At 40.8% G+C, this 26,007-nt stretch overlaps 1 protein-coding gene across 1 annotated transcript in view; it reads left to right on the forward strand.

Annotated features, from left to right (window-relative positions):
* AGMO (alkylglycerol monooxygenase) overlaps positions 1-18,722 on the forward strand; it is a 301,876-nt gene extending 283,154 nt beyond the window's left edge. Inside the window, exon 13 of the mRNA XM_063450740.1 lies at positions 18,548-18,722. Coding sequence (XP_063306810.1) covers positions 18,548-18,628 — 81 coding nt within the window. The 3' untranslated portion in view covers positions 18,629-18,722. The remainder of the gene's footprint in view (positions 1-18,547) is intronic.
* The last annotated feature ends 7,285 nt before the right edge of the window (positions 18,723-26,007 follow it).

Genomic DNA, 26,007 nt, shown 5'->3' on the forward strand with positions numbered 1-26,007 from the left:
CCTTTTCGTTTTGTGGATTTTGAAAAATATGATTTATCGTTCCGCAAGACATAAACAAGATGAAAACTAATGGGAATGTGCTTGTTAAGGGATACAGGGCAATTTTTCTTAGTTTGAATGCTAAAATCTCTAGCCCTGTCTCCACTTCATCTTGGTTATTTGAATATGAAAAATGAGGGTAGGAATTTCATTTGAATCATTGCACGGTATCATTATTCAAAATAAGATCATGACCATATTGTCTTTTTGATCCCGTAACAAATAATGATGTCACATGATTCCTTTATATCTGCATACAACATTTTTTTTAAAGATCTCGTTACTGGAGAGTGGAGTGGAACATATGCTTTTTGCTACCAATTTTTTATATAAAACTTTGTGTGTTGTCTCAGGAATCTGTATAGAAGCATGCTAAGTAACAGCGCCAATATAATTTCATATTATTATTAGTATTATTAATATTGTTATTTATAAAGCGCCAACAGATTCCACAGTGCTGTACAATAGGTGGACCAAATAACAAGTATTTGTAACCAGACAAATTGGATTCCCAGGATCAGAGGGGTTAAGGGCTCTGCTCAATGAGGTTACATGCAAGAGGGAGTGGGGTGTAGTGACACAAAAGGTAAGGGTATGGTAGAAAAGTAGGTTGCTAGAATTGCATTTACTAAGGGCTTAGTGTTTTGTTTTGTTATTTTATGTCAGTTGCAAGAGAGGGATAAGAGTGTGGGAAGGGAAAGCTGTTAACATTTTAAGTGATATGCTTTCTTTAAAAAGTTAGTTATCAATGATTTTTTTTAAGGAATGGAGACTGGGTGGGAGTCTAACAGAGAAAGGGAAGGGAGTTCCACAGGATCAGTGCAGCCGTGGAGAAGTCTTCAATGAGAGCATCAGCGATGCAGGTCTTCAGCAGATCATAGGGGCTAGACATGTGCAATTCACTTCGTTCCGAATGTCCATTCATACGAATTTCCGGCGGGTGGGGTCCCTAAAGTAAAATAAGGGGGGGACCTATTGTCCTCTCCCTGGCCCCCACCCCTGAGCGGCAGGTGGGGGCCCTAAAGAAGATTAAGGGGGGTCCTATTGTCCTCCCCCACAACCCCCACCCCTGAGCGGCAGGTTGGGGCCCTAAAATAAAATAATGGGGGGGACCTATTGTCCTCCCCCCCAGCCCCCACCCATGAGCGGTGGGTGGGGCCCTTAAATTAGAATAAGGGGGGGAACTATTGTCCACACCCCCAGCCCCCACCCCTGAGTGGCGGGTGAGGGCTCTAAAGTAAAATAATGGGGGGGGGGACCTATTGTCCTCCCCACCAGCCCCCACCCCTGAGCGGCGGGTGGGGGCCCTAAGTTAGAATAAGGGGGAGGGACCTATTGTCCTCCCCTCCCGGCCCCCACCCCTGAGCGACGGGTGGGTGCCCTAAATACCAATAAGGGGGGAGGACCTATTGTCCTCTCCCCTGGCCCTCACCCCTGAGCGGTGTGTGGGGGCCCTAAATTAGAATAAGGGGGGGACCTATTGTTCTCCTTGGGTTACATCAAAATGTAACCCCCCCAGGTGACTAGGGATCCCAATCCCCTAGTCACCCCCTCCTGAAAATAATTAGCCCCTACCTACCCCCCTCACCCTAAAAAGTTATCTGTGTCATTTTACACAGCGTGGGAAAATTCCAAAGAACTTTCCCACGCTGTGTACAATGACACAGAGCACTTTTTAGGGTGAGGGGGGTAGGGGGCAAATTCCAAAGAGCACTTTGATTGGATGGATTTCAAGCTAACCAATCAGAGTGCTGTGACAGGTAAATGTAGAGACTTACCTGTCAGTCTCTTCATTTACCTGTCAGAGCACTCTGATTGGATGGCTTAAACCAACCAACCAGAGTGCTCTGAGCCTAATTGCAGGGCGGGGGAAGGCTTTATAATCTTTCCCCCGCCCTGCAGAGCTCAGTCAAAAAATAATGGTGGTTTAGTTACATTATATGATCATATTTTGCATAAGCCTGCCACAACATCAATGTACCCCATTCTTGGCAGGTCATACTCTAGCAGCATAATGCCTGCCCTTATGAGATTAAAACAATCACACTTGGGAACTACTTCCTTCTGGGACTCTCTGCAGGCAGCTGGCAGGGAGGGATAGAGGAACCGGGAGCTCAGCCTGCAGCTCCTACGGGTCCTTCTCTCGCGAGCACGGAGCGTTGCAGCGGTTACCACGGCAATGCTCTGGATCTCACGAGAGTGAACACTAGCCCTGGAGCTACAGGCTAGAGTTCACTCTCACCACTGGGGCCACCAGGGAGGGGAGACATACATGTATTTATTTTATTAAATAAATAAAATAAAAACATTATTAGAAAGCCTCCCTACCCTTCTTTCCCCCATACACTCTCTGCCCCACAAACACTGCCCCCCGCACACACACTTTCCCACAAACACTGCCTCACACACATACACTGCCCCCCCACACACACACACTGCCGCACACACATACACTGCCCCACACATACACACAGCCTCACACACATACAGTGCCCCTGCACACACAAAAACAGTGCCCCCACATACACGCACTGCCCCCCACACACACATACAGTGCTCCTTATACACACACTGCCCCCCCCCCATACATACACTGCCACCCATACACACATTGCCACCCATGCACATGTACACTGCCCCCCACACACATACAGTGCCCCCCATAAACACACTGCCCACACACACACACTGCGCCAAACACACATACACTACATGCCTCACACACACTTCAACTCTCACACACACTGCCGCCTCACACACACTGCAATCCTGACATACACTGCCGCCCTCACACACACACTTCACCACTCACAAACTACACCCCCCACACACACACACACACTTTACCCCTCACACATACCACTTCTCCAATGCCCTATATCCCAGCAGACCCCAGGTAAGTTGTCAAACGGTTTGACTACTTACTCTGGGATGGGTTCCTGGCACTACTGGCACCATAACTACTACACTGAACTGTAGTGGTTATTGTTCATGGATTATTTCTTTAAATAATCTACAAGTGCCCCTCCCAAGATCAAGCTTTGGATCCGCCACTGATGGTGTATATTTTGGCCCCAGCAGCACCCTATAATATATGCATGCTCAGGTTAGTGCAGCCCTCTTGGTTTCATATATATACATATATATATATATATACATAAATATATATTGCACATTACTGTCAAAGGTACTCCGAATTGAAGCAAATTGAAATGTGAATTGTAAATTTAAGCCCAGCATAGCTTATTTGAAGAACGTCTTCAAGCTGCGCTACAGTCACAGTTTGGATATTTTAGCCTTAACTTTGCAATCCTGTTTTCAATTTACTACAAATCAAATTTAAGTGAAAACCCAGTGTTTGTTTTCATTGCTGCAGAGCTCATTCATGTATTATTCACAGTACATGAAAATAACAGAGTTAAACAGCAATAAAACACTTATATCACATCATCAAGTACTCTGTACCTGTGAACTTCTTCTCATATTGTCCATTCCTCCAGTGGTGTCCCTCTTTTCATACTTCTCTCCAGAACCCGTCTCCAACTTTCTGTCCATCTGTACATATTTTACCACCAAAGCTGTCTCTCTTCTCATATTTTGCCCCCCACACACACCTTCAACTTGCTCCATATTTGCCCCTGCACCTTTTGTCCATTTTCTCATACTTTTCCATTTTACACACACACCTCCACTTTCATTACATTCTCTCACTCCACTTCTGTCCCCTTTCTCATAATCTACCCCCAAACCTAACTTTTCAGTTTAATTCTTCCCTCCATTTGTCCTCTTTCTCATATTCTCCCCGCACACCATTAACTTTGTTCATATCTCACCACCTTCTGACCCTCTCTCTGTATATTCTTCCTGTCTGTCCATTTCCTCAATGGTAAAGTTATTCTTTCCCTAACTGCTCAGGTGCTAGTGTAGCCAAGCTACATAAGAGTGGTAGTCCTAGCAAAGTGCTCAATTCTGTTTGGCCCCTAATGCAGGTAGGAGGGAAGGGTCATAGAACATAAAGTCTATCCCTTCTTTCTATTTCAGTGCAGGTAAAAAAGTGGAACCCTAATAGCGTGTAAGCTGCCAGGCTCTCATTACCATGCCGCTCAGGTATACAATGTGTAGTGTTGCTGTGCAGACAATATATAATGTAACAGAGCTCCCTGTACCCTTGGCTGGGTAACTCCGCCAAGGACCGCTTCCTAGCTGGAACAGGGGACAAACCGCAGCACTTCTGCCCACAGCCTGGCTTGACTGGGGTCCTGGAACCGCTCCCTCCTGGAGCCGAATGGGGAACTCGCTCTATCCGCCCACAGGCACTGGACGACACTCAGTTCTGGGAGCTCTAGTCCTTAGAAGGACTTTCCCTTTTGAATCTTCCACACTGGAACAGTGATTAGCCCTTTCCCCTCCCAGTAACCAGATGACACATAGTTTTGGGAGTACAAGCTGGAATGTTTTAATCTGGCCAGGTGGTCTACTTTTATACAATTTAGACACAGACAAACATGCCCATAACACTCCCACACAAAACAGGATAATCCCTCCCCTTGGACCTGAGAGGAGACTAGTTACAAGTAAACATCTAACATACTCCTCCCATGTGCCTGAGAGATAATTACCAGAGCACACAAACATATAATTGAATTATCTCTCAGTACAGAAACAGGAAATATAACAACACCCCAAAAATACCCCCAAAACACATAAAAAAAAACACAGTTATATCCCCTGATAGCCCCGATCTAGGTGACCAACATATCCAAAAATCACCCAGATCAGTGCAGGGGTTCAGGATTTCCATTGAAGTCATGATTCTGACTGACCATGCACATGGACCTATGCCCAAAACAGTTCCATGAAATCAGTGCTAACGGTCGGTCAAGATCAGTAGTTTAAAAACAAATAACTACCGAATGGAATCCATAGTTCTAACCTGGCGCACAGTGTCAATTTTTCTTAACAAGCTCCCGTGTGGGCTCTGGTTCCTGTGGTTGTTCGGTTCCCGATATACATAGTCCCAAATCACACAAACAGAGTAGTTTGCAGGGTATTTTGTATGGCCCATAAGCCTGGGGAAGCAGGCTAGACTCAGCCAACTCCAGGAGCTCGTGGCAAACGACCAGACCACAAGGCGTTTGTCACATATCATTTCTAAAAAGGCTGCACCCGCACACTTACAAAGTACCCACTTTTGGTAACCCTGCATGGATACCTGTCAGAGAGGAGGAGGTACGTGCCCTCCTGCCCTTCACACCCCTTGATCCACCCCTGCTTGATTGGAACTCCAAAAATGCAATTGAGTTTTAGTGTGACTATTGAACAGAATATACACCGGCTTGCACATGTATTGCTAAATATTGGAAACCTCTGAACCAGACAAAAGCTTGCTACTTATACTCAAAAATCTGAAATTATTATTTCAGCTGTTGGTTCCACCCCCACTATTATTATTATTATTATTATTATTATTATTATTATTATTATTATTATTTTCTCTCTATTGTAAAGTGCAAAGTGCAATAAGCAAAAAAAAATAAAAAGATGTGAACAAAAAATAGAAAAAGATTGTGTCATCATATATACTATGAAGGTGTCACTTAATACCCAATAAGAAGAGTGACCCAGAATAAGGTGTGTTAAAAGCATTTCAGATACCATATCAAGATTATGGGCATCAATTTAAAGAGGAGAATCAAGGCTATTAAGGCAAAGACTCAGAACACAGAAAAGAACAGAAGGCATGCAAATAGAAAAAATTGAGTCAAAAGACAAATACAGCACATCATATAGATGTCACAGGCAAAATATCTCTAATAGAGTATATTCTATATACAATTATAAACATCTCATTAAATCATAGATCTCATAGATCTCAGAAGCTCACAATATGAAGACTAAAGCAATCAAAAAGTATATCTAAACTGAAAAAAATATATACAACTTATCAAATATTTGCAAAAAAATAACCAAAAAAGATAGAAAAACAGGCAAAATTAATCAACAAATGTACTAAAGTAAACCAAATAAAAATAATAATAATAATAAAATAAAAATAATAATAATACAAATAAAAATAAAAAAATAATAAAAATAAAAATAATAATAAAATAGTAGATAAAGATGAAGAAAAAGACAAAAATAATATTAAAGAAACATGGAGAGCACAATATTTTCGTTAAGTCCTCTTGGTGTCACTGTGTCTAATCGATTAATCCATTGTGCCTCACATTGAAGTAGCTTCTTTGATCTATCGCCTCCTCTAGGCATCGGGGGGGACATGGTCAATGGCCATAAAATGTAGCATAGGGAGTCTGTGTTGCATATGTAAAAAATGTTTGGCAACTGGCTTGTCGCTGTATTGATCCCTAAAGCTGTAGTTATGGTCGACCGATGTCCCCTTATTTCAGCAGGTAGTAAAAATGTTTAGTCTATTATAGAATTGCCAATTTACTTTATGCTTGTTTTATAAAGTTAAAATATATAAAGTTAATACAAAATTTATATAGATTGACAATGTCAATTTCTGATGTTTCATAGCTAATGTGTAAATTAATTGGTGTTAATATATATATATATATATATATATATATATATATATATATTTGTGTAAGGGGCAAATAGCCGTATATGGAGTAAGGATCCAGCATAAGCGTAGGATAGTATAAAGGGAGCAAGTCGGTTGTGGTGTGCCGAGACCGACGATACGGTAGGCCTGTAAATAAAGAGGGCCCACCAAGGAGTAAGAAAGTAAAGTAAATGGAAAGAAAAGAGAAAGTGTTGAAATGAGGAGTGGGTGGGAGGGTCATTCTGCTGCTGACCTCAATCGATATGAGTCAAGTAAGGGGTGTCCCTTATATAGGGGAGTGAATTAATTTAAGCCCCTCCCACAAATACAGGCCAAACAGCCTTAATACTTGTGTAAGGGGCAAATAGCTGTATATGGAGTAAGGATCCAGCATAAGCGTAGGATAGTATAAAGGGAGCAAGTCGGTTGTGGTGTGCCGAGACCGACGATACGGTAGGCCTGTAAATAAAGAGGGCAAAAATGAATAATCAAAGATTTAATACAGTCAACAAATATATACAAATTAACCAGACATTTCCTTAAATGCATTACAGTATTTAATTCCTGGAAGAATTTTGAAGGTAGGAATCTAGGACCGAAAGTGGACACCATTTGTTGTGGGTAGGATAGTATGTTATCTCTACTGTTGGTCCGTGTTGACTCGTTTCAGAATGTGGTAGAGCCAATAGGTAATGATATATGTGTTTACGTACGTGGGATCGTTGAAGACAATGATCTGTCTGAGTGGTGGTGATGGTAGTGGATTCTCTGGCCCGAGAAAGGCATAAAAGGCAATGTGCATGGCTGGTAATGGCCGACTTGGTGTATAATTGAATGGTTGTAGATCTAATAGGTCCGATAAGGATGAAAAGTTGGATGGCTATTGGTAATCTCTGAAAGTATCATGGGGGAATGGATTCCTGAAAACCTCTGAGTATATTCTTGTCTGGTATGATAGCATGAAGTTATGGTAGTTTTGGCCATAGGTTATCCTGTGTTGTTGAATGCCTGTAAAATATATAATTAATGGTGTGTGAGATAGTTTAAGGTGGCAAAAATAAGCAAAACCTAGGAGAAATGTTATGACACAGGTTGAGCTATGTTGTGTTCCAATGAGATTCTTTAAGCCAGGTAAAAAGCTGTGTTATGCATTCAGACAAGTATGGGACGAAAGTGCTAGGTGGGATAGTGCATGCTATGCTGCATGAGTATGTCTAATCCATGATTTTGTCTCTGGAACGAAAGAGTGGCCGTGACTGTATGGGCGGCTGTAGGAAGCGTATGATGAACATGCCTGGAATATAAATGAGACAATTGTCGGCAGGGATGTATACCCCCGTCCGGTACATGAAAGTGAAATGTGATAAGTGGCCAACCAAGTGAGTTCCCCAGAAATATCATGACCTTATGGATGAGTAGTGGCGTTTGTTGATGATATGACATGTGCCTAGTTGTCTGAGTAACAACGGATTGATGACCCTGACCATGATTTACCCCATGCCACAGCAGCGGCTACAATTGGGAAGTTCTCCCAAAGGGGCTGAGGTGGTGGGAAAATTTCCAAACCTGGATGCCATGGCCAACAGTCTAGGGACATCCTCTGATCGTCATGTTGGAAGTGTGGAAAAAAGGGGAAAGTACTCTGGATGTGAAAGCGTGGTCTTGTGGTATGATTGGCATGGCAAAATTAAGGAACCTGGTAGGGATTGTAGTTCCTTGCAGTTGTAAGTACTAAGCAGGAGGTAGTGATTGATGTAGTTGAGAATGTTCCCTATTTGTCTTGTGGTAACTTGCGTGTATGGATGCCGACTCAAGTCATATGCCCAGTAATGTGATGATAGTGTCTGGGCCTTCTGTTTCTTATGGGGTACTGGGACGCCCAAGTGGTCAACCAGACTAAGCTGCCGTGAGGCTTCTAGTGAAAAATATGTTATCTTTGATCAACAAGAAGTCTTCTAGATAGTGTATGACTGTAAGGCCTCTGGATATGTTATCATAACCAGCACAGAGTATCTGCGAAATATCGATAGTAGGCTAATCTGTAGCTCGAAAGTTGAGCAGGGAAAGGATTGCCCAATTTATGCCATGTAAGTGCCAGTGTGTAGGGTAGATGGTAGCCGTTTACTGCGTTGATGATATTGGTCTTCCTTAATCAAGCTTCAACCCATACTTGAGTGATAGCTGTAAAGGTAGATCAATGGTGTTGTATAGTAAGAAAACTCCTCGGAGGGTATGAGGGAGTTGAGACTTGGGGTAGCCGAGGTGTGTGGTGCCAATAAGGCTACGGTTAGTCTTTGTTTAAGGGAAGATTCCTTGTGACAATACCAATGTGTTTGTGTTTGGTGCCATGCTGTAGATGGTGGAGATTGGAAGACCCTTCTGCAAATCTTTGCTATGAGTGTGTTTACAGCCAATGGTTTTGTTGTGCTGACTAAGTGAGGGCATGCTATATTCCTTGAAGGTGTGTTTATGATACCTGTATGGGAGCCCTTTGAAGCTCCAGAGCTTTAGTAAATCTACTACAAGTCTGTAAGGGTGATGAGTCAGTAGTGTTGAAAATGCATTAGTGTGTACAGATGGTGAGTACGTTATTTGTAAGTTGTATTGGGACACATGGTTTGTCATGTGCCCTGAACCATTTGAACATATATGCAACAGTCTATATGCAATGCAACTACTCATATCAATGGTCTCTGGTAGTTCAGAGGTGCTGGTACCTGGAGCCTGAGAGTGCTCGTCCATTTGTTTGGGACAAACTCCCTTCCGTATGGGTACCTGCACAAATAAACATCTCTACATATTCCAAAATGCCAACCCAACCAAGGGATGGTCAGTTCCCGATTTACCTGGAATCCCTGGATCTGACCATCACAGATACATCATCATACATATATATGCCTTGCTTCCCCAATGTGCTGGGATCATACGTGCAGGGTTAACGTCTTGTGTGTCATAAGAATTGATTGTACCAGGTAACCAAGTTTCGGTTGGTGCTGGTTGTAGAGTAGCGTGAGGCCCAGCCTTGTGAGGGCTGTGGTGACCAACTCGAGATTTCCAGTCTATCATAAATTTTTTTTTATTTTTTGGGGGGGCTCATGAGTTTATGAGTGAGGCTAGCATAGCCTGGGTGTCACCTGAGTTGATGTAGCTGGGCCTTCCCCTGCCTTCGTGTTGTCCATTGATGTATGGAGGAGTTTGAATAACTCTGCTTTCCTTGCTGTAGCAGGGTAGGGGATTTGTCACCTCCTTAGGTCGGTGGTAATGTGTGGGATCGTCCAGGATCTGATTGCTGCTGGACTAGCAACATCTCCTCTGCTTGAAGGTGTATCAATTCTAGCCGGGGTGCTAGGAAGAGGTGATTCTTCACCATCTTTTGGAGAAATACTTAAATAACAATAAAGATTGCAATTATTATTTGTACCCAGGGTTCTTGTACTGGCTTTTTTTTTTTTTTTGGGGGTGACTGGTGAGGCCCTGCTAGTTGCCAAGTGGCTTGAGAGGCTCTATCTATGCTTGGCGCGAGGGGATTTTGTATGGCCACTGAATGTTGTGGCAGGATGTTGGTCTCTCGGTGACAGTAACCAGAAAATAGGAAGGGGAGTGACAGGTGAGGCCCTCTCTATGATACAATGCGAGGCGGCTAGCTCATGAGTGGCCCGAGGGGTGTATGCCTCCGACGAGTGAGGCGGGGTGTTGGCCTCGCGGGACCACTAACCGAAGCATAATGCAGAGAAAAAAGGGGGTAATACCTATTGGGCCCTAGAACCCTAATTGCCAGTACACTATTACTATTCCAGGGAAGGTAAGAGATGAAAAACTACGTGAGCAGGTGTATGTACCTGGTAGTATGGTATTGAACCTGACAATCCGTATAGGTTTTTAGTAGTAACTGTAACCTGAATGGATAAAACCGTATGGCATAAGGAAATGTGGCATAGACCAAGCTTATCTTAATACGTACAGTATATGTGAAAAGTAAAGTGCCGTGATGTGTAAATATTAAACATCGTAGCCATACTGGTTAAATATGTATCAATCTTAACCCATTAAGTGCCGTATGTACAAGTGAAAAGGTGGTCTGTCCCCACCTTGTAAGTTGTATGTCCCCTTGCTAGGGGAAAGCCTGTTGTGTGAGCAGCGTGCTGTGAAAAATGTATGTGAACTATATTACCAGTTACGTATATACAGATGTGTCTGCTACTGTGTAATAATATATGTATTTATACCAGATGTTTGATATAGTACTTGCTATGTGAATTGTTGTATGTCTTATTGAATGGCAGGGGTCAGTGAACATGGTGTTGCAAAATGCAAGTGCACTGGAGATCTGCAGAGTGCCCTATAGGTGGCAGTGCAGTTGGATACTTATTGGTATGTGAAATGTTGTTTGTCTGTTGACCTATAGGTGTCAGTGTTTTGGTGTTTGTAAAACCCCATGAAAATTGTCAACGTACTTGACAGACCTGTAGGTGGCAGTGTTGATAGAACCACTGTTGGTCTTGATGTGAAATGTAAATTATTGTGAATAAAACCTGAAGTTGAGCCCGTGCTGGAGTTTAATTTATGGTTATGTTTAAAACAATCTTATGTGTAATTTATATTGGCTGGTAAATTGTATATGACATGTGAAGACAGTTTTGCTGTTGACCAGTAGGGGTCAGAAATGCTGATTGTATGTTAAAATACCCTTTAACCCCTTAAGGACCAAACCTCTGGAATAAAAGGGGATCATTACATGTCACACATGTCATATGTCCTTAAGGGGTTAATCCTACCGTTTGACAGATAGGAGTCAGTATAAAAGCGAAAATGCTGTAGTTAGTTTGTTTGCTTATGAAGTGAAATAAAGTCTGAGAAGCCTGTAGTATACCGATTGACCGGTAGGGGTCAGCATGTAGGCGAAAATGCCATGGTTTATTGTTTTGTACATGAAAAGCAAAAATGTCCTAGAAGCCTGTAGTACACCGAATGACTGATAGGGGTCAGTGTGTAGGTGAAAAATGCAGTGGTTTGTTAGTTTGTACATGAAATGCAATAATGTCTGAGAAGCCTGTAGTACACCGAATGACTGATAGGGGTCAGTGTGTAGGTGAAAAATGCAGTGGTTTGTTGGTTTGTACATGAAATGCAATAATGTCTGAGAAGCCTGTAGTACACCGAATAACCGGTAGGGGTCAGTGTGTAGGCGCAAATGCAGTGGTTCGTTGATTTGTACATGAAATGCGATAATATCTAAGAAGCCTGTAGTACACCAAAAGACCAGTAGGGGTCAGTGTGTAGGCGAAAATGCAGTTGTTCGTTGATTTGTACATGAAATGCAATAATGTCTGAGAAGCCTGTAGTACACCAAATGACCAGTAGGGGTCAGTGTGTAGGCGCAAATGCAGTGGTTCGTTGATTTGTACATGAAATGCGATAATGTCTAAGAAGCCTGTAGTATACCAAAAACCGGTAGGGGTCAGTGTGTAGGTGAAAATGCAGTGGTTTAGTTGTTTGTACATGAAAATGCAAAAAACGTCTAAGACGGCTGTAGTACACCAAATGGCCGATAGGGGTCAGTGTGTAGGTGAAAAATGCGGTGGTTGGTTGTTTTTTACATGAAATGCAATAATGTCTGAGAAGCCTGTAGTACACTGAATGACCGATAGGGGTCAGTGTGTAGGTGAAAATGCAGTGGTTCGATGGTTTGTACATGAAATGCAATAATGTCTGAAAAGCCTGTAGTACACCGAATGACCGGTAGGGGTCAGTGTGTAGGCGAAAATGCAGTGGTTCGTTGGTTTGTACATGAAATGCGATAATGTCTAAGAAGCCTGTAGTACACCCAAAGACCAGTAGGGGGTTTAAACGAATGATATGCTTGAACTTGCAATGGTTTTAGAACAGACTTAGACAAAATGCAGCCGTAAAGTGAGGACCTGACCCGTGCATGGTGCCGTGGGACTGATGCCTGGCGTAACGGGTAGGTCGACTTACAGTTTGTGAGTCACTTGGACACCATCCACGGTGATGGATTGAAGAAAGAAGGTGGTAGGCCAGAAAAGCCTGTGGCTGGATTCCTGACACAGCTCTGCTTAGAAAACCTCATGGAGTAATCAGGTAAAATGGCATCTGGATGACCCGGAAGTGGAAATCATTCTGCTGCTGACCTCAATCGATATGAGTCAAGTAAGGGGTGTCCCTTATATAGGGGAGTGAATTAATTTAAGCCCCTCCCACAAATACAGGCCAAACGGCCTTAATACATATATATATATATATATATATATATATATATATATTGTATCTAAGCTTTTATAGATGAGATGCAAACAAATAACTGTTCTATCCTACGCAATACTTTCATTACTGTTAATACTAAGAGGAAAAAATATATATAAAATTAATATTGAGAATGAGTCTTCAACTACAGCTATGAATCGTAATCTTTCTACAAGCAACTATGTTATATACATAATATTTGTTTAGGAACCTACTGATCTTCATTTTCAAAATTAGCTCAGTAATTAGTAAATTAGTATTCTACTTTCAACCTTTCTAAGGTCTCTATAAATTTTGAAAGGCAGTGGCACTTTAGCAGATAATTTGTTTAAGCAACTGCCCAGGCCCTCTTAATTATAATATGTTTGTTTTAGCAAAACGATGACCCAATTCAAAAGGCATGCATACCCAGTCTTTGGGTCTTGCCCAAGGACCCAAAGACTGGGTCTTTGGGTCTTATAGTCCACTGTAAAAAAATAGATGTACAAGCCATTCAGTAGAATTAAAAATATATCCATTCTGGCTTCTATCACTACACTGTCTGTAAAATATTTGAAACCAGGTATTGAGATATGTTAGTGTGAACATTTACATGATTTTCTTTTTTTTAACAAAACTTAGAATAAAGGAGACCATAAAAGTTAACTTTGAATAAAGAAGGGGGGAAAACATAAAAAGGTGATTTTGCTTAGAATATAGATCGGAAATGCTTGCAAAATTAATGTCTTTTTATGAAGGCGAAATTGTTCCCAGCTGTTTTTAATATTATTTTCCTAAAGTGTTTTCTGCTTTCACTATTTTATTTTTATCCCTAATCTTACATTTATAAAAAGGTAAAGAAGATGGGTTAGTTTAGCCTCATATGTATACTTCCTGAAAAGCCAACAAAAAAAGGCTTTTTCATTTATTTTTTTGTATTTTGTGCGATCTGCACCAATAAAGCCAAACCCTATTTAAAACAGCTGGATACTAACGTCTGCTGCTTTGTGCTCTTTGTCTCATCGGATTTCTTCCAGAACAGGTAGTCAGAAATGGAAAGTGGAAAAAGTAATAGCATCTGTACTTTCCCTCCTTTAGCTCAAAAAAAACAAATGTTGCTTCGAAAGGATGCACTAATAATTTTTCATTATCCAACCATACAAAACACTCCAGGGAAGACTCTGGAACAAAACTCTCTGTGGAATGCAATTTATGGCTAAGAACTTACAAAGAAACTTTTCGGGAGGTCCAGTTCTGGCAGAACATTCAGAGACATTCTCAAAGATTTAGGCTACATGTGTTCCTTTTCCTCATGTAAGGCTGAATAAATTCTCTTTTGTTGGGTGTTCAAGAGTTCTAAACATACAATTTAACTGAAAGATTGGGATATTGTTTTTAGAAAAATAAAAATATATTAGTAACTTAACTGCTGACTTGTACCTAAAGAATATTTTTACTAAAATATCAGGGTTGAAACAGAATGATCTGACAAAACAGAGACATAAAGATCGCCATGCCCTAATCCATTAACTGCTCAAAAAGAAAAACTTTATAAATACTTGACAATTTTGGATGGACTCTGTGTGTTGACTCTTCATAAAACTTTGAATGGCAATGTCAATATGCCAGTGGCAGCCACACTATGGCTGCAATAAACGTAATCACCATATTCACCCATCCAATGGCATGAAGGTTCTGCTGAACTACACATCCCAGAAACCTCTGCTGGACTTGAGTTTATGGGGCACGAACAGAGCCACAAACCAGAATTATCAGCTTCTGACTGGTTGAGCTGCTTCCTGGTCTTCTTGGTGTCTGTTGCTGCTTGTCTATACAAGTATAGCAGCTGCAGAAACTTGAATGTGCCCCTGTAATGTCTAAATTTAATTATTGGCATATTAAAGTGAAACACATTTTAGTTAGACATTGTGCAGGACAAAGTGATAGAAATATATTAATTCTTTCCGTTATGTTTTGTTCATACTGGGCTGACTTTCCATGTGCTATGCTGCTAGTATGTCATTCATGTAAGAAAGAAGATGGTCATGGCGAGGTGCCAAACACTGGATTTTGTCTAGATAGACAAAATCCAGTGAAAATGTCAGGATTCCAACCGGAATGGTAATTCTATTGATGGCTAGACAGTTGGGTCAGAGCATCTCCGAAATGGCAAGTCTTATGGGGTGTTTCTGGTGTGCAGTGATTAGTATCTACCAAAAGTGGTGCAAGGAAGTACAACTAGTGAACCAGCATCATGGTCATGGGTACACAAGATTCACTGATGCACATGGTGAGTATCAATGAACTTTTAGGTAAGCAAATTATAATTTGAAGTACTATTTGTTAATAAGTTCGTTAAAAAAAATTCAGCAGCACGAAGGTTAGCCATGTGACAGCTTGCCAGCTCTTGATAGCCAGCTACCACATTAATAATATTGAGAAATATCAACTCCTTATTCATATAAGGGAGATATCAAACATCCCTTATGCCCCACTCACCATGCTAACAGGTATGGCCATATCTGCTAAACATTGAGCATCTCAATAGCCAGAGATGAGAGATAAAATATATCATATATAGCTCTTTATCATTAAGACAGTATATATAGTTAGACCTTAAGATAACACTAAGTTAGCATAAGTGCTACGTGGATATTCATATATTGAACAAGTAATGAAATAGATGTTTCTGGAGGACATCTTAGTGATGGATTGCAGTGTCTAACATTGATAGCTTGATTGTCAAAATAGTATATGTAGATTGGAAATATGCAGCTAAAGCACTCATAAATAGACCCAAACGCATCACAAGGATTTGGCCTTGTTAGGACATGAAGATAGCAGTATCCAGCTGATTTATCATAAGAAGACAAGACTTGGCATGTTTTCTGTTAATCTGAAGGTTTACAGTGGTGCATTGACTCTCAAAATGAAGTTAAAACTATGATAGAGATCTCCTTTGGACAAAAGTACAAATGAACAAGATTAGAGAGGAATATGATTTTCCAAGGGGAGCAATATTCAAAAGGTGGAAAAAGTGCTTACAATGTGTTTTTTTTTGTTTATATACTTGACTTGCTTCTCACATCATTGGATTTTTCCCCTTTTGTTGAAATGTGTAATCAATTCTGAATATAACCAACTTGGTTAATAAATTACAGCCCTCTCATCTCTCTGCAGGACTTCAGAAGGAACCTACACATCTGTTGTTCTAGAGATGAGGCTGTAAATCACAAAGGGAGTGCAGAAATCCACATATTTCAAAAATGTCAAAGATGCATAAAGAAACATTTTGTGTATTCTCTTGATACTTGGGGTTCTATTAACTTTGTTCAGTTGTTCAAACTTACTTTAATTTTTTTTACAAAGTGCCACATTTCAAGTTCGTAGTATGATAGGAATCTGTTTACTAAAGACTGGGTTTCTCCAAGTCTGTAACTGACTGGCACATTGTCCCACAATCTAGTAACCTCAAATTGAAATTTCCAAGCTAGCTACAAATCAATTTTTTTTAGAAATCAACTGACTGAGATGTTCAGAGTTGCTTCATATTGGGTAGAGCTTGAAGTATAGCAAGTTGGCTACCTACAAACCAAATTTGTTGTTCAAATTGTGGACCTCAGATCTCATACTATCTAATGTTCCAATATACAACCCTCAGAAACAGCCTCTCTATCTCTCTCACAATGTAGAAAGTAAGGAAGTAACAACATGTAGATGCTCCGGACCCCCCATTAATCACTGAGAATCAGGTCAATGTTCTTAATACATTATGACTTCTATTACTTGAATTATAATAGGTGTCAGAAAATAATAAACCCAAATTAAAGGGATACTTAATCTTAATGAAGTGGTTTTGTTCCCTAAACTCTGTTCTTTTTTTCTGGCAATGTAAAACGTTCCATATATACAATTGACAATATTTACATTTGGCAATAAAAATTATCTAGTGGCTGTCAGACTAACTTCAGCCACTACAAGTGCTTTCATGGTCAATTATTGTTTGTTATTGCCAAATGCATTCACAGCATCTCTGTCAAGCATTAGAGAGGACTAGAGATCATCAATTACAATGATCTCAGAAGAGGCGAGAGACTGCAATGTAATGATGATTTTTTTGTTTGTTTGTTTGCAACGAGGGCACTGCATCTAAAACTACTAAGGAATGCTTTAAACTAAAGTAAAAATTTCCACTTGCCGCTAGACATTGACAAGTGAAAATCTAACCCTGGCAAGTGGAGTACCCTCCAGGTTTACAATGGTGAGGTACTTTTAAGGCCTGGCTAATAGCACATCACTTGTAATTGCAAGACCTGCTCTAACACTAAATATAAATACCGTATTTATCGGCGTATACCACGCACCGGCGTATAACACGCACCTCATTTTTAGAAAGAAATTCCAGGAAATTTCCCCCCTCCCATAGTATTCCCCCCCTCATCCCATAGTATTCCCCCCTCATCCCATAGTGTTCCCCCCTCATCCCATAGTGTCCCCCCCTTTCCATAGTATTCTCCCCCCCATAGTATTCCCCCCTCCCATAGTATTCTCCCCCCTCCCCTCCCATAGTATTCTCCCCCCTCCCCTCCCATAGTATTCTTCCCCCCTCCCCTCCCATAGTATTTCCCCCACTCCCCTCCCATAGTATTTCCCCCTCCTCCCCTCCCATAGTATTCCCCCCCCTCCCCTCCCATAGTATTTCCCCCCCCCTCCCCTCCCATAGTATTTCCCCCCCTCCCCTCCCATAGTGTACTTTCCTCCCCCTCCCCTCCCATAGTGTACTTCCCCCCCCTCCCCTCCCATAGTGTACTTTCCTCCCCCTCCCCTCCCATAGTGTACTTCCCCCCCCTCCCCTCCCATAGTGTACTTTCCTCCCCCTCCCCTCCCATAGTGTACTTTCCTCCCCTCCCCTCCCATAGTGTACTTTCCTCCCCCTCCCCTCCCATAGTGTACTTTCCTCCCCCTCCCCTCCCATAGTGTACTTTCCTCCCCCTCCCCTCCCCTCCCATAGTGTACTTCCCCCTCCCCTCCCATAGTGTACTTTCCTCCCCCTCCCCTCCCATAGTGTACTTTCCTCCCCCTCCCCTCCCCTCCCATAGTGTACTTTCCTCCCCTCCCATAATTACTTACCTGTCCTGAAGCGTGGGCCGGCTTCACAGCGCGCACCGCGGTACAGGAACTTTAATTTAAGGTTCTGGTTTCCGGCGGGACTGAAAGGAAGTGTGCACACTATTGTGCACACTTCCTTTCAGTCCCGCCGGAAACCGGAACCTGAAATTAAAGTTCCTGTACCGCGGTGCCCGCTGTGAAGCCGGCCCACGCTTCAGGACAGGTAAGTAATTATGGGATATCGGCGTATAACACGCACCCACGATTTTTCCCCTATTTTCAGGGGAAAAAAGTGCGTGTTATACGCCGATAAATACGGTATATAATATGCTAGATTACTATTCTGAAGTGTATCTTCTTATTTGTACAAAATATGTATTAGAAAAGTGCAAGTACATAGAAAATGTCTAATTAGCAACATGCCATTATGTCTTCGATGATTCATTTTCAACCCCTCTGTTCCTGTGTGTCCAACTTGTCTGGTTACAACTACATGTCTGTTCGTCCACCCATTGTAAAGCGCTGCGGAATTTGACGGCGCTCTATAAATATCATAATAATAATAATAATGGTTTTTTTTTTGTTTTTTTACAGATTATTTTCCCTATCAGTATAGCTGTGTGGGGACTGCAAGCCTTTAGACAATCTATGAACAGTACAAAGAAGACTGAATGAAAATTCCTTTCCCTTTCATCATACATGAGAAAACCGCTTATATGTTCAGCTGTGTGACTTTACTGCAATTAATTGTGTAATTAATAAAAAAATAAATAAAATATCATCTTGGACGAAGGAGCATAGAACACTTCTATTTAATTTATTGTGTGTGCCCAGTCTGTGCTCTATCATTCATTTTAACGTAATGCACATCATCAGAATGGTAATCACTAAAACGTAAATTGTGATAATTTAATAAAACAATATCCAATATTTAGGTCAAATCAGATAAGTAGAATAGTTAGCAAATATGCAGATTCTATTTCATGCCTGTTATTTTGGCAAAAGTTTGCATTTTATTTTACCTGAGTTACAAATATTAGATTTATTCTCTGGTCTGTGTTTGACTGGTGTTTAAAAAAAAAAAATAGGATCTCATAGATTACCTGGCAATATGGATATAGAGCCTGTCAACCTCTTACCTCCCTCTCCATGAGCCTCACCATCACCAGATGTATCTTCTGTGCTCTGTACTAATTAATAGGGCTGCTGGAAGACACATTGATATTTTAAAAGGAGGGTTAAGTGGACAGGGTATATCTGTGGTGCTTACTGTTAGGTAGGTGGCCAGGGATTTGAACATTTCTTACCTAGGAAGGAGGTTGGTTCTATGATAGACTTGGATCCTGAAGACCGGGCATTCTGGTCTTCTTTTGGGTTAAGGGTGGAGTCAGAGGTAGAAGGCACCTTAGCCCACCTTTTTCATTACTCTTACCATTAACCACAACCATGAGTTGGATAGGAAAGATTAGGGACTATGTATGGAGCCCCAACCGGAATTTGACTATCGTTCATCCCTTTGCACATGGGGTGGGTAAATGGGTGTCTATGGGGTTGGAGATCTATTGGGGAGGGTCATATTTTAGACCATATTATGCTTTGGGAGATCATTGGGGATTTCCATTTGTTTTATTTTGCTCAACATGAGGATCCACTGTGAGTATAATGTATTTTAATATAGGTCGCAATCAATTTCAATATATTTAATTTAAACTGAAATGGGTTACATTAGTGCCAGCTAAGATCACACTAGGGTTCTGCATGCTAAGTGTATCAAATTGTTTGGGGAATCAGTTACTGCACACCTACTAATATATTAGTGTGCACAAAGAGTTAAATGGCTCAGTGCAAATAAAAGAATGTACAGTAAGCCATAAAAAGTACTAAATTAAATGGTGTAGAAATATACATACAATTATAGAACATTTTCTGAAATTTTGCAATAGACGGAGAGTTAAATAGTATTTTTTAGATGGGGAATTGAAAAGGAAAAGTAAATCACACTCCTATAAATTCTTTGTAAGTGCTGTAATACTATGTGCTGGTCTACATTCCTTGCATGCATTACTGAATTTTATGGACACACGTAGGATTTGTTACTCTACTATTTGATGCTGGCATGGATCATCAATATGCAAAGTGTTTTAACTTAGAGCAGGTTTAATTGCAAACAAAAAAGTGAAGAAATAAAGGAAAAATGATAAAGGTTTAAAAAAAAAGGGTACTGACCACTTAGCTACAAATGCAACACGTGTTGTAGTTTGATTATCCACATTTAAACTCAATTTGTATAAATTCTGTCTCTGACTTTGGAATTTTGGAATTTTAAACCAATGGTATTTGAAATCGCAGTAGGATGTACCTTTATTGACTGTGTTAGAAGGAGTTATGCAACAATTAGCATTGACTGTAGTATTGAAATATATGTACGGGTGGAGGGTGAAATATTATAAAAGGGGAGAGGGGGGATTTGCCAGTCTCCCATGTGGCCCCACATATGTGCTGTGGGTGGGGGCCAAAATATGAGACAAAGAAGATGTTTTTATATATATAATATAATAATTTTATATAATATGATAGTGCACTTATATGATTCAATGGAGCATTTTTTCAATATTTTTAACAGAGATTGATATTTCTATTATTAACACGCAGGGATTATAGCTTCTCTAATGCCTAAACATACATTCTTGACATTAACATTTTTTTTCTTGCTTTGAATTACAAAATAACAGTAAAAACATGTCTGTATGTTTTTTCTGTGAAGGGGTTAATATAGAACATTTCTGATTTTTATTATTGTACTAATTTCTGCGTTTGCCTTTTTTTTTTTTTTTTATTTGAATTTTATTGAAAGATTTTCATTGGGATTGGGATACAGAAAAAAGAAGGGAAGAGGGGAGGGGAGGGGGAACATATGTAAGGTCCAAAAGAATACATAGCAATAGTATACATTAAGTCATAAAGTCATTCAGTAAATTACAATGAAGTCGGTTGACTGGAAGCATTCCCTGATGAAAACATATCAGTAGAAACATTTTTACAACAGTATGAAATATACAAAGGTGCGACTGGCACAATTTAGTCTCCTCTGGTACGGTATGAGTGTCTTATAGTTCTTTGCAAGGAGATATTACGTTGCGTAATATGGTACAACATAAAGGTACATTACAAGAAGACAACCTGATACAGTGTATGAAGACCCATGGAGCATAACGATCCATCCATCAAATCGGTCCCCGTGAACTAAGTTCCAGATTGGGCAGAGTGTAGTATTAGAGTCAATAAATTGCATACATTGAAAAGGATATCTAAAGTAGATGTTGTGTATGGTTATTGTAGGCCTAGCAGAGCGATCAAGAGGTGTAATGAACTTGGTCGGAATATATTAGAAATTGCTCTGTTTAATCTATTACTCTCTGCCCGCTCACAAATCCGATATGAGTCACGATTGTGTTAAGAGCCCTTATCCTTCTGTATTATATAGGCATTTGAGTTCCAGTGGTGCCAATTATATTGGGCTGTAGATAATTGTGTAGCCGAGTGTGCTGACATTAGTTCATACCTTAAAAACTGCCTTGTTTTATGGTACAGTAAGTTAGGGTGCGGGCATGTGGTCCGTTTCCAATTAGCAGCAATAAGACTACGTGTAGCTAGGATTAATATGCTTAATAACTGTTTATCCGTGTGTGACAGATTATCCGGTGTCATTAAAAATATACCAATTCGTGATGTCAAAGTTAAGGGCTGAAAGCCTACTTCATTCCATAAGTTTTGGGCCTCCTCCCATAAAGGTACAATAAGGGGGCAATCCCACCATATATGGGTCATGGTACCCTTGGATTGGAGACATCTCCAACAGCTATCCGGAACGTTAGGGTAAATTTGGTGTAATCTGTCCGGCGTGAGATACCACCGATAAATAAGTTTTTTATGAGACTCTATATGAGAGTAACAGGAGGTAACCCCTTTTAATGCCAGGAGCGATTTAAGCCATTGATCATCTGTGAAATTCTGAGGGTTTTCTTTGTGCCACTGGGATTTATAAGCAACCTTCGGTTCAGGGGATTGCTCGATCAAGGTAAGATAGCTTAAAGACAAAGTTTTGGTCTTTATTGGGGATTTATGGCATCTATCATACAGTTTGAGAAGGTTCTTGCTTGGCCCTGGGGCTAGGTCCACTAGCGTGGTAACTCTAGTAGCTATGACGTCCTTCAATTGAAGGTAAGGAAATATGAATGAGTGGGGTAAGTCATAAAGAGCTTGGAGTTCTGGAAACGGTAGGATCTCATCGCAGCTACAAATATCTATTATCCGGGGATTACCCATCTGTTTCCATTTGTGTATAGATAGCCAAGGAGAAACCGCGGCTAGTGCATTTAATGGCGCCCACGGCAAAAACTTACGGTCAGGTATGTGTTTATAATGTAACTTATCCCACGCTTGAATCGAGAATTTAGATAGTGGCAACAATGTATGAGTATGTTTCCTCAAATGTTTAGGTGTCCACATGATTTCTACTGGGGACCCCATTGGGCTATAATTGTTTTCTATATCCACCCATTGTAATGTGGACTTAGCGGCATGGAGCTTGATTGCTGTTTCCAACAGAGCCGCTTTCTGGTATTGTATTATGTTGGGGGCACCCAGTCCACCTTTTGAAGTCGGGACTTGGAGAAGACTGGAAGACAGACGAGGTCTTTTACCCCCCCATATATATGTGGATATGATTCTTTGAACTTGTTTGCCTAGTGTCGGGGAGATCGGGATTGGTATCATCCGAAACATATACAGTAATCTGGGAAGAAGTACCATTTTAATTACGTTTATCTTCCCAAACCAAGACAGCATTACATCTTTCCACTTATATATCGTTTGAGTACACATTCGTGGTAGTGTCGAGTAATTATGTTTAATGATTTCTCTCAACGTGGTTGATATCTTTATACCTAGGTATGTGATATGTGTCTGCCTCCAATCGAAGGAAAATCTGTCTTTCAGTGTTTGGACAGTGGTTTGTGGAAGTCTCAGTGGTAAGGCTTGTGTCTTCGTTTGGTTCAACTTATAATAAGAAATGGCGCTGTATTCTTGTAGTGTACTCATAAGATGAGGTAGGGAATGGGTCGGGTTTGACATGGTAATGAGAACGTCATCTGCAAACATAGAGAGTTTGCATTCCGAGTTGGAAATGGTTATCCCTGTTATGTCATTGTTCTTCCGTATCCTATCCGCTAAGGGTTCCAAGGATAAGACAAATAAAAGGGGCGATAACGGACAGCCTTGACGTGTGCCATTTGTTATCAAAAAGGGTTGTGATATAAAACGGCATTAGCTACCTTGGCTGATGGTTTGCCATAGAGGGCCAGAATCCCTTTAATAAATGGGTCCGGGAAGCCGAATTTTATCAGAACTTGTTCCATGTAAAGCCAATTCAATCTGTCGAAGGCCTTCTCCGCGTCCAGCGCTAAGAGAAGGCCTTCCATGTGAGATGATTCCATATGGGCTATTATATTAAGAATTTTCCTCGTATTGTCTGATCCTTGTCTAGATGTCACAAACCCTGATTGATCAGTGTGAATAATACGAGTTAGAATGTTTTTCAATCTATCAGCTAGGATCTTAGCATAGAGCTTGGTGTCACAATTTAGAAGTGATATAGGTCTAAAGTTTTGGCACAATGTGGCCGGTTTGCCAGGTTTTGGTAAAGTAGACACATGCGCTTGTAGCATTTCGGGTGGCATATCCCCTTTAGTAAAACAGTGATTAAGAAATGCCGTCAGAGAGGGAGCTAGGGTAGTAAAAAATGTCTGATAATAAATATTAGAGAGTCCATCTGGGCCCGGGGCTTTATGTCGGGGTAGTTGTCTGATAATTTGGCCCAATTCTTGTTCAGAGATTGGTTGGATGAGTAAATCAATTTCAGATTGTTGTAGAGTGGGCAGATCAACCGTATTTAAAAAAGATTGTATTTGGGAAAGGGATGGAGTATGAGTGGTATTATCCTCTTTAAGGTTGTACAGAGTACTATAATAGCGTGCAAATTCGTCCACAATGTCCTGTGGGTTCATTAATTTTTTGTGCGTTGAGGAATAAATCCAGGCCACCCTAGAGTTGGCCATTCTAGCTTTTAATTTGGCCGCTAATACAGAGCCCGCCTTGTTCCCATGTGCAAAAAATTTATGTTTATAGCGTTGGAGAATAAAATTTGCTTTGTCTATATCTATGTCATTCAATTTAGTTTGGAGGCGTCTAAGTGTCTCACTACGTGTTATAGAAGGGCTTATCTTGTTAGCGTGCGTAAGAGCCGTAATTTCATTAATAAGGGTGGAGTATTCTTTTTCCCTTTGTTTTTTGGCTCGGATAGCATGTTTGATGAAAGATCCTCTAATTACGGCTTTGTGAGCCTGCCAAATCGATTCTATAGTAGTATCTTGGGTGGTATTGAATTCAAAATACGTCTTAAGGTCTTCTGCAATTTGGCGTCTGATAAGGGGGTCTTTCAGTAAGATTTCGTTGAGACGCCAGGTTCCGCGTCCCTTAGAGGGAAAGCGTTCCTGCAGTGAGATAGTGATGGGCGCGTGGTCCGACCACGTAATAATCCCTATATTTACAGCACGTACTTTCGGAATCGTGGAGGAATGAACTAAAAATCTGTCTATACGCGAATATGAATTGTGTATTTGCGAATAAAATGTGTAATCTTTGTCTGAAGGGTGGAGTACCCTCCAGGCATCTAAAAGCTCCGAGGAATGAATTGCTTTCCTGAGATTTGACGCCACAATCGAACGTTTGCGGGCTGTGGCCTGTGTTACAGTATTGGTTGAAGTTGTATCCATTATATCATCTAATACAAAGTTTGTATCCCCTCCTATAACTAATGTTCCAAATGGGTGCGCGTGTGTCAATGCAAGTATTTTGTTAGCAAACTGCAGTTGATTGTCATGGGGGCCATAAACATTTAGCAGTGTGTAGGGCTCATTGTTCAAAAAACATTGCAACAATAAAAATCTACCCTCTTTATCAATGACTTTATGGTGAAACGAGAATACCACATCTTTACTTATCAAGATTGAGACTCCTCTCTTTTTCTTTACATATCCCACATGGAAACCAATCGGGAATTGTTTAGAAGAGAACTTGGGCATGTTAGATTTCAAAAAGTGGGTCTCTTGGAAGAACGCTACATTTGTTTGAAGTTTTGTGGCTTCTGTTAGGGCTAATCTCCTCTTATGCGGAGAGTTTAAACCCTTAGTATTAAGGGAGAGTATATTTAAAGGCATCAGAAAAATAAGAAAAGTTTCCAATAATAAATGGAATGTATTCAACCTGGGAATAATCCCGGGGTGGAGTTTGTCGTCTCAGCACACCTATATTAGCGATCATAAAAGTGTAGAGAGGAGTTTCGTCTGTACAAAAAACATAAACGCTACCAATATAACAATAATAGTGAATTAATACCTTGCCCTCGTCCTGTTTGTGGTATCGTGAGTCATCCTGTGACCACTTACGTTTGAGGGGGCTTAGGAGAGGAAGATTAAACCATTGTAAATGCCATAATACATTATTGACCCAGACATGTTTGCATCGCGACTTTATGACCTTTAGGTCTGTGTATTCATTCAGGGGCCATAATGGAGAGGGGGAAGGGTGAAGAAACGGAGGGAGAGGAAGGGATTTAAAGTGCCAGATGGCAACTATGCACAACAAGACACTCCAGGACTTACCGTCCAGTGTCCGAGTAAGAAGTATCGGCCACATGTAGCCAAATCGGGGGAGGGTGAATGCAATATATAGGTAGGGACTAATATCAGTAATGTGTTAATATTGCCTTAAGTCCTCACCAGTGGTGAGCTAAGCTAGTAGTTAGCACTTTTATCGGTAGAGACGTGCCGATGCATAACAGTACAGTAGCCAAACGGGCTATAATACAACATAATCATAACCAATCATCATGTACGAATATACATTAGTAACCTCACGTGATGTCAGGTCAAGTCGGCTCTGTAAAGCAAGGTAATAGCGGGTCTATCGACCTTATTCGTAATAGTCCTTCATTT

Source organism: Pelobates fuscus, chromosome 4 (assembly GCF_036172605.1).
Source record: "Pelobates fuscus isolate aPelFus1 chromosome 4, aPelFus1.pri, whole genome shotgun sequence".
Taxonomy (NCBI): Eukaryota; Metazoa; Chordata; class Amphibia; order Anura; family Pelobatidae; genus Pelobates; species Pelobates fuscus.